The sequence below is a fragment of the Stigmatopora argus genome, chromosome 5 (assembly GCF_051989625.1).
Source record: "Stigmatopora argus isolate UIUO_Sarg chromosome 5, RoL_Sarg_1.0, whole genome shotgun sequence".
NCBI lineage: Eukaryota > Metazoa > Chordata > Actinopteri > Syngnathiformes > Syngnathidae > Stigmatopora > Stigmatopora argus.
The window spans coordinates 14427130-14443183 of NC_135391.1; the positions used below are offsets into that span (position 1 = coordinate 14427130).

Genomic DNA, 16054 nt, shown 5'->3' on the forward strand with positions numbered 1-16054 from the left:
CAGGTGGTGGAGGGAGACGTGAAAAACAGACTGGATAGGTTAAACTAAATGTCCGTATGTGTTTAATAATAATAATAATAATAATAATAATAATAATAATAATAATAATAATAATAATAAAAGGCTTTTAATTATGCCTGAAAACAAAAATTCACTAGAATTTTTACACTTGAAATAATCTGTAGTAAACAGTATCGGGTTGGTGGGTGGACCTCCGTCAATGATGCTGCCTTCGGGGCCCGTCTGGAAAGGTGGGATCTTTGAAGGTTGTTGCTCTTTCGACCGCACCCATTACGACGCGAACTCACCTCAACTCAGTTCAACTCACCGTTAGTTCGTTAGCGACGCACAACACAACATTTTGAAAGCGCGTCCTAGACGTTTTGAAATTTGCACATTTTATCCCAAGTGTAGATCGTCGTCGTCTTCCATCATGGCGAGAGTGTCAGGTCTTCTGTCCATTTTTGGTGAGTTTGACTTTGTTTCAAGTGTTTTGGGGTGATGTTTTGCTATTTCAGAATGTCGACTGCTTTGCAAGTCATTTTACCCAAAAAATATTATTTTTTAAAATAGTTTTTTTCTTCATGTGAAATCATTGTAAATATTATTTTCTTAGATTTGAAGTGCTTAGACATTTGTTTGCTCAGAAATATGAATTAATTCCTGAATAGACATTCTTCAATACAAGGTGCTTAAACATTTAATTGCTTTGAGATATTAATTATTATTTTTTGTTAAGTATGACGTACTTAAAAAAGTATTTGCTTAGAAATGTGAATTTCTAACCATTGTTTTTTTTCCTTACATGCTGTCTTTATATTTATTTCCTAGTCATATATAAATGATGTCAGTCATCATTAACCCTGAATTTTCAAATGTTCATTTAAAAATAAAAATAATAAAAACAATTGCATTACACACACGAAAAAGTCAGCCAATTCCCATCAATGTTGATTTTTAAAAAAATAATTGTTTCCCTGGTAGTATCCAGTCTACCAAAAATGCTGAATTTTGAGTCATCAGTCACCATAATCTTAAAATTGTTTTAAAAAAGTGAAATGACTTAAATTTTAAATTACTATAATGAAATTTCCTCCATATTTTATTAAGACCAACCAATGAATGAACATCTTTTCGTGCCATGGATGTCAGACATCCAATCTGAAATTGGACGGTTGGTGACGATGTGAAATGAATGAAACCAGATTTGTGTGACGGACTTTGATGATTAAGATCATAAGCGTAATAAGGGTGAAAGTGGCTGCGTCATATGAATGTAGTGTCTGCAATAGACAAGAAAAACTAGAATGATCTGGTTACTTACGTTGGTGTTGGCCAACATTTTTTGGAAGCACGGCGTCTTTGCAGAACAAGTAAAAACTTGAAGAGGACTTAATGGAATATCCCTCGCAGCAGAACAAAAGTGGTTTAGTTCACACTGGGGGTCATTAAATCATTCAGTTCCTGAATTTCAGTGTTTTAATTGGTTATTTGAGTCATTGTCTGGTTAATGTCAAAAGGTCTTTTTAAACGCGGCCCTGATTTATTACTCAGTTTTTAGCAGTAATGTTCCATATATATAGGCTTTTTTCTCCCCTTTTTTTCTTTTAGATAATTTTGCATATATGTTCTTTTACTATTAAGCATGGAAGCAAGTTGCTGCCACCCACCCCACACCCCCCAAAATACCATAATTTGATATGCATAGCATAATGTAAAAACATGAAGTCTGATGGTATCCCTTAAAAATTTAATGACTATCAAGTAAATACGTGAGAATATTACGTTAAAACATGTAAGTTTTTGTAAAAACTTAATTACTATCATCTAAGATCCCAATTATTAACATATTAAAATGTAACCACTATCATGGAAAATATAAAAGTGATGTCATCTTGGATGAACTTGAACTTTTATGTTGGAATAACTTAATTATAATGTAGAAACGTGATAAAATTTAATAACGTGATAACTACATGTAAAACTCAGTAATTATCATGGAAGAACACAATAATTATCATGTTAAAATGACATATGCGATCATCCTTACTTACAATTTGAATGTTTTTACATCACGGTATCATGTAATACATGATACTATGATGTAGTTGTTTTTTTCATGATGGTATCATGTAGAAACATGATATTGGACTTTAATTATGTATTTATTGGAGCAATTTGACGTTTAAATGAGTTGTAATCTACTAACTTCGACACTGAAGGGCGCTAAAGCATCCATTGTTTTTAGGAAAAAGAGTGAGTGAATGTAAAAGTCAAGTTTATTTCTCTACTTGGCCAAATAAGGGTCCCAAAGGCCTTTACTGGAAGACATTAGACATTAAAATATTAAATGAATAAATAACAGTGAAAAAGTTTTAAACCATAGTATTACAAATTAAATATATTATTCTGAATTTGTTGACAGAGTAAAACAGGTCACAATGTCTATGAAAGAGAAATAATTAAATTAGTCATCATGATATTAGTATAGGGTTATAAATGTACATGTAGTACAAAGATACTATAGTTGTATAATAAGTAATAATAGTAGGGGTGGTAGCTATTGTGGACCTGTTTAATAAGATAAGAGTATAACAACAGTCAAAGAACAGTTTGTGATTGTACTAATATGAAATTATAAAAGAGTGAAGACATTATAAATAAGTGTGTGATTAAGATTTTAAATTACTATTATAATATTATTAGTCAGATAGAGAGGCAAATCCTTTCATTCCTTCATCATCCATACCGTGCATCCTCGTAAGGGTTGCGGGGGTTGCCCCAAGCCTATCCCAGCTGACTTTGGGTGAAAGGTAGACTACACCCTTGACTGGTCGCCAGTCAGCTCTACATTGTTGCCCATACTTGCCAAGTGTTTTTTAAATGTGTGTGTGTGTGTGTGTGTGTGTGTGTGTGTGTGTGTGTCATTTCCTGTCAACTCCTCATTGCAAATATACCCAACACTCCTACTTTTCATTTGGTTTTATTGAACTTGTAATGACTCAGTTGATGATCACAGTTTTATCATCATCAGCGCTTCCATTTCATTTCTTAAAGAGAAAGAAACACCTTAAAACAAGAGAATGTCTTGAAAAAAAATACTTTATCATCTGAGAATGTGGGTTATTCGAGACATGCAAATCAGATTTTTGTTTCCACCACTGAAAGCCTTAACTCTTATTCTATCCATATTTTGGCTTGAACAGGTGTCATGCTTTTGTGGCCTATTGTTCTGACAAAAAGCATCTCATCCATTCTTCAGATGACTCACGCAGACTCCTCTGTCTCTTCAGGTATGTCGTATAGATCAGGGGGTGTCCACACTTTTTATTTTGTAGGCCACTTTCAGAAAAACTGTTGGATGCATTGGCCAACTTGAAACCCATCCACTTTGATTTTCTTGATTATTGCCTTATTGTAAAGTACTAATATACTATACTATGTATATCTATGAATTTCTATAAATATGTCAGGGATGACCCTGATCGGAAATCAAGCCCAATGGCGTCATTTACAGAGGATCAGAACTGGGTGAAATCAAGATGATTTAAAAATAAATGTATTCATTCATTTTGAAATGGCTGCCATTAATGTCAATAGATGTCCAATCCATCTTGACTGGGAGGGATGCAACGATCTGTGCCAGCACGCTGAGTCAAATTGGATTGGTCGTCTATTGCTGTCAATGGCAGTGAATGAGTTAACAGCTACGATCAACAAATTATTTTAGAAGTATATAAACAACAACACCAAATACATAAACTTTGCAGAACAAATAGAAAAATCTCATCTCATCGCATTTTCTGAACCGCTTTATCATCACTAGGGTCGCAGGGGGTGCTGGAGACTATCCCAGCTAGCTGACTTCATGCCAGAGGCGGGGCACACCCTGAATTGAACAACTATTCACACTCATACCAAGGGGCAATTTAGAGTGTCCAATCAGCCTACCATGCATGTCTTTGGAATGTGGGAGGAAACTGGAGTACCCAGAGAAAACCCACACAGAAAAGTCCGAATCTGGATTTGAACCCAGGTCCCCCCACTGTGAGGCCAACGCGCTAACCACTCATCCGCAGAAATAGAAACATCAGAATCAAAAATAAAAGAAAAGCCAAGAAATAAAACCACACAATAGCTTGTTTTATCGCATAATATTTGGACAAAGAGACAAGAGATTTGTACAACTCAGTAAAAAAAAGCTCCTTTCTCCAACAGGCCTTTTAAAAGAGCGCCTCCATTTGGTGAAACGCTCCTCCCAAACCTGTGACTCCACCTACGCCAATTACTGCATGAACGGCGGTCAGTGCATGCTGTTGGTGGACGTCAACGAGCACCACTGCAAGTAAGTGTCAGCCTGTTGGGGTATTTGTATCCATGGGTGACACGGATCACCCACACAGGTGTCATGGTGGCTTCTACGGACCCCGATGCAGCAATATTGAGCTGGTCTTCAAGCCCATGGGAGAGGAGCAGATTATCTTTATTATCTTCTGTGTGACGCTGCTTGGCGTGGGCTTGGCTGGATTGCTCTACTTCTGTTGCAAGTGGTAAGTGTGTCATTCGACATTTAAGTCATTGACGGGAATTGACAAGTGGGCGGACCATTTGATTTGACCGTCTTGTATAAATGATATCACAGTATAAACCCTAGGTCAGGGCTGTCAGACTCGGGTTGGTTCGCGTGCCGCTTTAACGTCAACTTGATTTCACGTGGGCCGGACCATTTTGGATATAATATTTAGATTTTTTTAATAAATCGATTAAAAGAACTGGATTAAAAGCCCTGAATATTCAGTTTTTCATAGATCTAAAACAATGTTTATTTTAGCTTTTTTAATATATTTTTAGATTTTCTGTATTTAGAATACAGAAAAATGGATTAAAAAATGACAATTATTGATTTAAAAGGTGGGAAATCAGGAAATTTAATATACATCTATACTCTTCATTTTAATTTGATCCTAAAACAGAAAGTCGGCACTCATGATTTACTTTCCCGGGCCACACAAAATGATGCGGCGGGCCAGATTTGGCCCCCGGGCCGCCACTTTGACACATGTGCCCCGGTGATTTTTCTTTAAAATGAGTTCAGATTTGTGGTAAAATGCTTTTTTTTTTCATTTCATTATGATCATTTGTTTAGTAAAATGTTACCATCAATCAAATCAATCACTCAATCAATCAAAAGCCTTTATTGTCATCATACACAGCTGCGTATAACGAAATTGGTGGTGCTACTCCACAAAGTGCGTGTTTCAATAAAAAACATAAATTAGTCATTTAAAAAGTCACGTCCGGGCAAGGTAATTCTAAAATATTGCACAATCTAAGATATTTGTCTAAGATGTCTTTCTGTATGTTTTGTCCAATATTAGATATTATGCACACCCTATTTTAGGACGTGTCTCGTTCAGATTCTCAAAATTTATTACCGATTATAAACTCTAGGATGTCTTTGTAATCTGAAACGGAAGAGGTGATTCAATTTTGAGGTCGTAAGGTCAAAGGTCGAGTATGATTAAAACAGATTTTTATTAAATGCAGGATATGTCTGTCAAAGGATGCTTTGAATTTTGTCAAGTAAGTGAAGGTCTGCGTTATCACAATGCTCCTCTAGTTTATAATATGAATCAATTTTATAACTATAATTTTCCTTTCTCATTTGGTCATTTCTTTTATTTAACAGTTAAAAAATAAGACAAATATTAACTAATAATCAGGTAAGGTTGTTCACTTCATATCTATTAATAATGACAATACTAGTATTGGTAATACATACTATTCTGTATGTATTTTATGATCTTATAAATATTATTTTTTAACTGTTATGTGTTTTATTTAATATGATCATGTTATTAAATATTTTGTGAAACTTTTTGGGGACCTTACCAATATTATACCTAGGAAAAAAAGAAAGAAAATGAAATTTGTAAAATGTATACGTTTTTTTTTTACGGACGCCATCGATAAAAAGCTATGAATAGTTATACCTTTAACAGTAAATCAAAGTATGATAGATTATAATATTATTATTTTTCCTACCATGGTTTGATCATTAGACGTAAGTATTGTTATCGTAAATGCAAAAACTTTAACATCTGTTTTGTTGTTTTTGCAGGTATAAAAAGAACAAATGTGGTTCCAAACTGAAGCGACAGGGCTACAAAGGAGTGCAAACACTGTAGGCAGTGACAAGATGAACACTTTTGAAACTTTTATTACTATCATTCCTCTTTTTTTTCATTATTTAAATCTTCCACATACCCTCGTGATGTGCTTTAGCTTGTATTTATTTATACCTTTCTGCAACTTGTATGGCAAACAATGGCAAGATGTCATGTCAGAAAGTATTTAATTTATTGCAGTGGACAATGAAAGTTCTGCCACCAATAAAATGAGTGAATCTTAACCTGGTTTGTTTTTTTAGCCCTTTTCTACTCGCTCTTTATTTTTACAGGAAAACTTTTTAAATAAAGTTGTTTTTAATATTATCATCACAATAAGCCACATCCAAGAGTCAATTTCAGCGATTTAGTTTTTTTTATTCATTATTTCACCACGTAAACACACTTCAATTTGCTCAGTTTTATTTTTGGTACCTTATTTTTAGGAATATAATTCACCAAAGAATATCCAGTGAAGAGGAACAAGCAATATATAAGTCACACTGGAGTATAAGTTGCATTTTTGGAGAGGGCAATTTTATATTTGATCTTTATAATAAATAAATACATCAATAAATAAATGAATATATATATGTATATATATGTATATATATATATATATATATATATATATATATATATATATATATATAATATATATTATATATATAGTGTACAAAAAATAGTACAGGCTGTCGGTGGTCTGAGAGGAAAAAAAATCATCTATAAGTCGCAGGCCCAGCCAAACTATAAAAAAAGTGTCACTTATAGTCCAGAAAATATGGTACTTTGGTGAATTTGCATATTAGTTCAACATTTAGTTCCAGCTTAAACTCAAACATTTAGATTTAATATTGTATTGGATTGGATTGGATAACTTTATTCATCCCGTATTCGGGAAATTTCATGGTGGCAGTAGCAAGAGGGTGATTAGACAGAACAACAAAGCAAAAGCACAAAGTACAAAGCAAATCAAAGTAAATGGGATCATTAAGAATCACCAAATCAAATCATTAAGACAGAAAAGCAGCAAAAACACAAAACGAGCAAGGATGGACGGAGCTGCTGCCGCCGGCTGCCACTTGAACGGCGCCATCTTGGTTGCGGTAGCTAAAACGGACTCAAAAAGACGTTATAAAGTTGGACAAAAACTGGAACCACACACAGGAAGTCTTCCACAAGATGGGGAACTTCTGCTGACTGGGAGTCTGGTAGAGAATATGCAGAGTCACTCTTCCAAGCTTATCCGCACAGTTCCTCAGAAGTATGGAGCTGAAGAAAACAGCAGCAGAGCAGAACTCCTCGTCTCCGCTTCCGGCCTGGTAAGCGCCGACAGCTCTTCCATCTTATCCCATGATGGAATGGTTGGTCAGAAGCGTTGCTTCTTCTCCCGGCACTTTTGTCCAGCTCCGAATTTCCAGCGGTAATTGAGGTGTTGCTCCTTCTGCTGCGTATTGTAACAGCTAGTCCCATGTGTATGACAGCGTAGCCATGGCTGAATGAAAGTAGCAGATAGAAGCCAGCCAGAACAAAGAAAGAGTAAAAACGTTAAAGTAAATAGTATAAAGTACAAAGTAAAGTAAAAAGGGATGTATTAAGAAATATTAAAATGTAATTAAAAAAAGATAGAAGGGCTGTAAAACACGAAAAACAAATAAGAGTGGACAGAGCTACTGCCACTGGCTTCCGCGTGACGGTGCCCTCATTACCATTTACCTTTACCTTTTACCTTACCATTTCATCAATGTTCAACTGTCTAGTGTAATTCTTACTTGCTTACTTCATACTGCCTAATTCAATGAAACTCATAATTCAAATCATGAAAATCGTGTGTCAGGTTAATAATCAAGCAACATGGTACTCCATTAGTTTCCAAAGCAGACGTAATGATCCGTTTCCAAGTACCCAGTTGCTCGTGTCAGTGTGGTCTTTATGCAAATCCTAACAATAATCCCACCTAAACATTAACTCGCCATTTGGGGCGTCGTTCCACCTTTTCGGGAGAATGTGGAGCTATTCTGGGCTGCGGTTAGGGGCTTGGAGAGGGCGGCTGCTCTGAGGTGTTTTCCTCCAGGCTTTTTGTCAGACTTTCCACCCATGTTTTTGTGAAGATCCCACAGGGGACGCCGAGGATGTGCAGATGCAACAACGGTAATCACGCTCACGCCCTAAAAAAGACAAAAATATTAACCGTGATCATCAATTTGTTGGATGTCAACATGAACAAACATAGACAACAAGGGTAGGAAATAAATGGACATATTATGATCACTACCATCCCTTCCAGTTGAAATGGATTGGACATCTATTGCACTCAATAATAGCCCTTCCACGCTCCAACAATAAGTGGCAATACTCAAAATTCTCTATTTAATATTTAAAAAGAAATTATACTGTTTTTCCTTTTTTAAATTTAAATTCTATTGTTTAAAAACATAGGAAAGTTTTAAACACGGAAAATACTGTAAATGACATAACTCAAGAGGGTATTTTGTCTTCCTTCTTTGTTTTAAAGTGAAAACCTATTAAATGAAACATTTTGTAAAATATCAAATAAACATTTACAGGTTTTTTTGTTTTTTTAACGTAAAAATACATAATAAAAAATTCAAAGTGAATATTTACAAAATAAAAAAGGATTTGGAATGCCTCTTTATATTAAGTTCTTATTCTTTTGTACTTTAAAAACTATATGATAAACAAAAGTCAACAAAAACATTTACACTATTCGTGGGCATTTGTATTTAATTTAAAAAACATTACAAAAAAATGTTTTTGTTTTCAATTGTAAACATTCCTAATAAAATGTTTTAGTTAAATCCAAACACTTTTCATTTTATTTTATTTGTTTTCATTTTAAAAAATCTAAACATTTATAATTTTTAATGCAGACTTGTATACCAAATGTCAATATTGTAGACTACATGACCTAAACATGTCCTTCTATGTAAATGCCATGTATTAGGGCACAAGTGTCAAAGTGGCGGCCCGGGGGCCAAATATGGCCCGCCATATCATTTTGTGTGGCCCGGGAAAGTAAATCATGAGTGCCGACTTTCTGTTTTAGGATCAAATTAAAATGAAGAGTATAGATGTATATTCAATTTCCTGATTTTCCCCCTTTTAAATCAATAATTGTCATTTTTTTAATCAATTTTTTCTGTGTTTTTTTAGTTCAAAAATCATTTTGTAAAATCTAAAAATATATTTTAAAAAGCTCAAATAAACATTGTTTTAGATCTATAAAAACTGAATATTCAGGGCTTTTAATCCAGTTCTTTTAATCCATTTATTTAAAAAAATTCTAAATATTATATCTAAAATGGTCCGGCCCACGTGAAATCAAGTTGACGTTAAAGCGGCCCACGAACCAACCCGAGTCTGACACCTTTGTTTTAGGGGGTTATATATTTTTTAAAATACAGTATTTGTTATTAATATGCTAAAATAAGAGGCTTTGAAGTGGCTAAACAATGTCCCCAAACCATTCATCTATTATTCGTCTATGAATCTCATCTTCAATTATTCCTCAATTAGTCAATTAACCTTTGGGGCCCTGCTATATTTAAAATGCACAAAAGCCTTTCCACAAATAATTAATTTCTCTTACGAAAGCGGAACTGCCCAATTTATGAATGACTTTAGTGTGTAACTCGCCCAAATAAGGCAAGCGGAAATCATTACATTTAGGGTGGCTAGGACAAAATGTCGCAGGTGTGCCTTTTAATGGCCACCAGTAAGCCGACTGAATATACATGAATTCTAGATGAACCGCTTCCCATTCACAATTCCCGCGAAATGGCTTTTGCATGAGGTCCGTAAATGCAAAATGTATCGCTGCGGGCTTTGTTAATCATTACACTTGTTTCTCCTTGAAGTGCACGGGCGGGTGTGGGTGTGTATAAAGGCGGCGCACAGCCCAGCCAAGGTTAAGAGAGCAGAACACCCTCATAACTGACACACTCACTCGCATTTGTTGGACTAGCGGACTTCCCGGCACTCACGCCCTCTTTCTCCCGGGATATGAACACCTTCATCATCACCTGTCTCCTCTGCTTAGGTGAGTTCATTCCTATTGAAGCCAGCCAGGACTCATATTTATGAAATATATTGTTTTTTCTAATGACAATACCTTATTTTTGCTCGTGTATGAATTTGTCAAAGTTTGTAATTTGAATGAACAAGTTTCAATGTGAAGAAAAAGTCAGCCCTTTTAAAGCCTTGTAACTATTTATGGGCATTTGACCCTTTTATGCACAAAATATATTTTTTTTTCTACGAGGTGGCCTGGTGGGTGAGTGGTTAGTGGGTTGATCTTAAGGTTCTGGGGTCGAGGGTTGGATTCCAGGTGGGTCCTCACTGTGTGGCGTTTGCATGTTCTCCGCGGGTTTGCGTGGGTTTTTTCCGGGTACTCCGGTTTCCTCCCACATCCCCAAAACATGCATGGTAGGCTGATTGGACACTCTAAATTGCCTCTAGGTATGAATGTAACCGTGAATGGTTGTCCGTCTCCTTGTGCCCTGTGATTGGCCGGGCACCAATTCAGGGTTGCCCCCCGCCTGGTGCCCGTAGTTAGCTGGGATAGGCTCCAGCACCCCATTCAGACAATGAATAGTATTACTTCGGATGAATGAAAAAAACCTTGGTGTTTGAATTTTAATAAATACACGCAAATATTTTATATTTATCTCCTAAAAATGTGTTACCAAGGGATCACAACATTCCTTTTCTGACCTGTAAGACCCTTGACCTCACTTCCATAAAGTTTAATCACCACTTTGCTTTGTTCATGAAAACCTAGACTACATACATACAGAACCAAATACCTAACTTCCACCTAAATGAACTGCGTGCAAAAAACCTCTAAATCATAGTGAAAATTAATCCTTTGATTGCATAATTGTTATTAATTATTCGTCATATCCCAACTCCTGCCTAGATGAGACATGTTTCGTCATCAATGGCCGTGAAAGGTGATCACTTCATGTCCAAGTCACCAAGTGCATTACTTTATTTCTCATGCTGTCGACGACCACATACAAATAAAAAGTAGTATATACCAGACTGACGTATACGAAAAAAAACATAGACATTGAAATAACATACAACTATTTCCCCTTCAGGTTGGACTCTATGTGAAATTGTTTTATTTTTACGGAGCCATTCAATTTGAACAGGCTGCCGTGATTATAGGACTTCCGAGGTTGTTTCTGTGTCTAATTAGTATAATGGAGTCATCCTATTATTGTTGCGGTTTCTCATTGAAGAAACCGGTACAGCCACTGTTGGCATTTCTGGCACAAAGAAAACTTTAGTATGTAGAGTAAAGAAGAAAAATGGAACTAAAAGTATGGTTACTCATGAAAACGTAACGTGTCACTACCCACCTCCAAGTGTGGCACGCCTCCTGAATTCCATCGATGATCCGATGCCTCTCGAATCTGACATTTTTTTAAATATATATATATTATATTAAGATATTAATACATGACAGCCTTTTCATTTGCTCATAGCTGTAATATTTCATAAATACACATCTTGATGATTGTATTTGTGTACTTGTATAGGCGCAAAAACATGTAGTATGGTAGTATTAATAGGGGTGATACTACTTTGCGTATTTTTGGGGGGTTATCACGGCCATTACTGTTCTACATTATCTGCGATATTCGAGGGATTACTGTACACTGTTGAATACAGTAGTACAGTAATCCCTCGATTATAGCGGCTTCATTAAATCGCAGATTTTTTTATGGGGGAATTTTTATTTTTAATAATAATAATTATTATTTTTTTAATTCATAAAAATGTGAAAATCCACGCTGAAACTTGCAAGCGGAAGCCACTCCCCTGTCTCAGCTTGCTGCTAGGACTCAGCACTGAAGTATATATATATATATATATATATATATATATATATATATATATATATATATATATATATATATATATATATATATATATATATATATATATATGTATATGTATATATATATATATATATATATATATATATATATATATATGTATTTTTTTTTAAATAGGGGTGACCCTACTTTGCGGTTTTTCGTTTATCGCGGGCATGTCTGGTCTACATTAACCGCGATAATCGAGGGATTACTGTATAGGGTAGTATTATATTGTGTATTAAGTAATACAGTACTATAGGCCGTAGCCAAAAGAGCTAAAGTACCAAGTAGTAGCAGTAGGAGAATAATACTTTGACATATAACATACACATTGTTCATTGTACATTCCATTCTGGCCACAACCTCCTTACCAAAATATGTTCTGCTACCCACACCTACCCGCAACTGGACGCGAGTCCAGACCTGTGCTCGGAATGAAAATAATGCATTTTTTAAACTGGGAGGACTGGCCATGAATGTGGCATCAACGGCGCTCCATGTCCAATCCATTTTGTCTGGGAGGGGCAATAAACCGTCATTCAGAAATGGATCAGAGAGTCGAACGCTGTCAGTGGCAGACAACAAAGTCAGTCAGTTATGAAATTTTAAAACAGGTATTGTTTTGTTTTGTTTGACATAATATTGATGTCTTCTCCACATATTTTGTTTTCAGTACTTTTCAGTGTTCTGGGCCCTCAAGAATCTGATGCGTCAGCTTTGGGTGAACTGCACAGCGTGACTTTGGGTTCGGCCTCAGGGGAGGACCTCCAAGTTGTGCAGGGCAACTTCGACGACGACGCGGATGTCGAAGCTCTTGCCAGTAGGATTCTTATTCCTAAAACCGTCTGTGACCCGACATTTTGTAAACCCTCGTTCCTGTCAAACTTTCAGGCGAATTTCTGCGCGATGACAGGAAAAAGAGAAAAGGCAAAGGCAAAAAGAAGAACAAGCAGAAGAGCAAGAGCACCACTGCTTTTAACCCCGAGCACACCTCGTCTACTCAAGGACAGACGTCCGCCACGGGGACCACCGAAGACCCCTGCACCTCCACTCACTTGGGTTACTGCATCCACGGCTTCTGTCAGGGCATTGAAGGTCTGCAGGAACCCGTGTGCATGTGAGTTCCAGCGCCACCGACAAGAATTCCGGTTTTTGTTTTAAATTTAAAAAATAATAAAAGATGTGAGAATATTCCTTTTTTTCTCATTTGGAAAATTCAAATCAAGAAAAAAAAAGTATAAATACATGAAATATTTTTCTCCTTTTTAAATTAAATAACAGATCAATATAATATAATATCATGAAATAAAGATTATAATTTCCTGTTTTTTTCCTTTTTTGTTTTTTTCAAGTCTATTTTAATAAATGACAAATAAAGTGAAAACATTTCTAATTTTATTTAAAACAAATACATGCGGGCGTGTCCCCCGCCTTGTGCCCAAAGTCAGCTGGGATCGGCTCCAGCACCCCCTGCGACCCTCATTAGGATAAAGCGGTTCAGACAATGAATGAATGAACGAAAGAACTTTCCCCCTTTTTAAATTAAAAAACAAACCAAATGAAAAGCACTAAAATTGATATTTTTTCCTGTTTTTTTTTCATTTTTAATATGTTTTAATAAATGACAAATCAATTGAAAAGCTATTCTTTCTTTCTAATTTAATTTAAAAAACATACAAAATATTTTGAAAATATTTTCTGTTTTTGGTCCACCCTTTTTTTATATATATGTTTATAAATAAGCGAAAAATCAATAAAATATGTACTTGGTACAAAAATGAGAAGGCCTGGTATTGCCAACTACCTTGTCCATTGCAGTTGCACCAAAGGCTACGAAGGCGAGCGCTGTGGGAGTCAAAGGTTGGAGCCCAGCAGGACCAAGTCGGAACAGATCGGCGACACCGATTGGGTCCAGATGGGCTTGGTCATCACGGCTGTAGTTTTGTCCGTAATCAGCTGCACCGCCGTCATGCTCATGGCTTGTGCGCAGTGAGTTTGCCCATATTGATTCTCTCATTTCATCTCATTTTCTGAACTGCTTTATCCTAAGGGTCGCGGGGGTGCTGGAGCCTATCCCAGCTGACTCCGGGCTAGAGGCGGGGGCACGCTGAATCGGTGGCCAGCCAATCGCAGGGCACACGGAGACAACCATGCACACTCACACCCATACCTAGGGGCAATTAAGAGTGTCCAATCAGCCTACCATGCATGTTTTTGGAATGTGGGAGGAAACCGGAGTACCTGGAGGAAACCCACACAGGCCCGGGGAGAATATGCAAGCTCCACACAGATGGACATGACCTGGATTTGAACCCAGGACCCCTGAGCTGTGAGGCCGACATGCTAACCACTTATCCGCCGGGCCGCCCGCTTATATTGATTGAAAAGAAAAATGAAAATGCAGCTATATTTGACAAATATTTGATCACAAGTTTTCAGTTTAACTTTGATTTAACACAGTCAACACAGTTTCTAGGATGTGTTTTATCAATTAGTAAGCGAACATGGAAAAGAAGGTTCAAAGTCTTAAATTTCTTTTGGCAATTAAAGTGGCAATAAATTGATTACAAGTGGAATTTATGACACTGACGATGACGATCACGAGTTGAAGAAAGTCATAAAAACTAGAAAAGAGCAACTCCATATTTGGACAAAAAGTAAATTGGACATCTTAACTCATTGCCTCGCTATTGACGGGAATAGACGTCCAATCCATTTGAATTATTAAATGAAGATGCACTCATTCTGTTACCATTAATGGTTAATGCTGCAAGAATAAAATCTTAATATTTAGTAAACAAAAATGATATATTACCCAAAAAGTCATAATGTCAATCATTCTTGATATTGTAAATATAGTAGTTGAAAAATTTGCAGTTTTAAAATGCTTTTTTTAAATACAAAAATGGAATTCGGTCATTTAAAAACAATAAAGTCCATATATATATATATATATATATATATATATATATATATATATATATATATATATATATATATATATATAATTTTTTTAACATGATATAATTGTACACGTTTTTTAAGCTGCATACAATAGATGTTTCATTACTGTATAGAATGCTACCACCCGTAGTTGTGTTGTTATTCGTTTATATTAACCAATATTGAATACAAAATGGTTAGAATCAGACCAGGTTTTCATTTCAGCAAATAAATTTGAGCGCCTTGTAGTTACAGGTCGCAAAAGAACTTTTTGGCATCTTACCTGGGAAATTGGTCGGAGCAGGAGAAGCTACAGAAAGCGCCCGGCGATGTCGTGGTGTGATGACAATGAGGTGAGCTTGACCAATTGAATTGGACGTCTATCGCCGTCAAAAGCAGCCAATGATTTAACTCATGTTTCATCAAGTGGAAAACTCATTTTTAATTTTTGTTCCCTCCACAGTTGGTCAACTTCTCACAACCAGACACAGAAGATTGAATTTAAGCTTTATTTGCTGCGCCATCAATTGTCAGTCAAGCATTAGCAATTAATTTATTTCGTGTGATTATTTATCTGTACAAGTGTTTGTATGTTGACTGATTATTATTGTTATTATTCTCATTATTATTATTATTATTATTATTATTATTATTATTACACGTGTCATTTTATGCAGATGTTCAGCATTCAGTCGATAGACAGCATTCTTTTATTTATTACACTGCTCTTGCTATAGGTCAGCAACATTGTCGTTACTTTGCTTGTGAGGATTAAAAGATATGACAATTCAACAATAAAAACGTATCAGTGTTAATTGGGTTTGTGTATTTTTGTCAATTTACACTTTGGACAGAAAACAAGACAAATGTTTTCTGGTGTGAGGAGGAAACTTCTAAATAAATAAAAAAGTCTTGAATATTTAGTCTGTTTTGGCTTTAAGAAGTACTGGGATAGCAAACACCTTTGGAGTGAACAAGAAAATTCTTTAGTCTAAGTGAAATTAACAGAATTTGCTACACAGTGAAAACTTGCAA

The 16054-nt window shown here is 35.7% G+C and overlaps 2 protein-coding genes across 2 annotated transcripts; both read left to right on the forward strand.

Moving 5' to 3' along the window:
- Positions 1-200: 200 nt before the first annotated feature.
- nrg4 (neuregulin 4) lies at positions 201-6412 on the forward strand. Its single transcript, XM_077601086.1, has 5 exons — positions 201-467; positions 3207-3293; positions 4219-4345; positions 4404-4550; positions 6122-6412. The coding sequence occupies exons 1-5, from the start codon at positions 434-436 to the stop codon at positions 6186-6188; spliced, it is 462 nt and encodes a 153-aa protein (XP_077457212.1). The 5' UTR covers positions 201-433; the 3' UTR covers positions 6189-6412.
- Positions 6413-10135: 3723 nt separating this feature from the next.
- areg (amphiregulin) lies at positions 10136-15834 on the forward strand. Its single transcript, XM_077601382.1, has 6 exons — positions 10136-10227; positions 12750-12896; positions 12968-13193; positions 13895-14065; positions 15269-15372; positions 15483-15834. Exons 1-5 carry the CDS (start codon positions 10191-10193, stop codon positions 15360-15362), a joined length of 675 nt encoding a protein of 224 aa, XP_077457508.1. The 5' UTR covers positions 10136-10190; the 3' UTR covers positions 15363-15372; positions 15483-15834.
- The last annotated feature ends 220 nt before the right edge of the window (positions 15835-16054 follow it).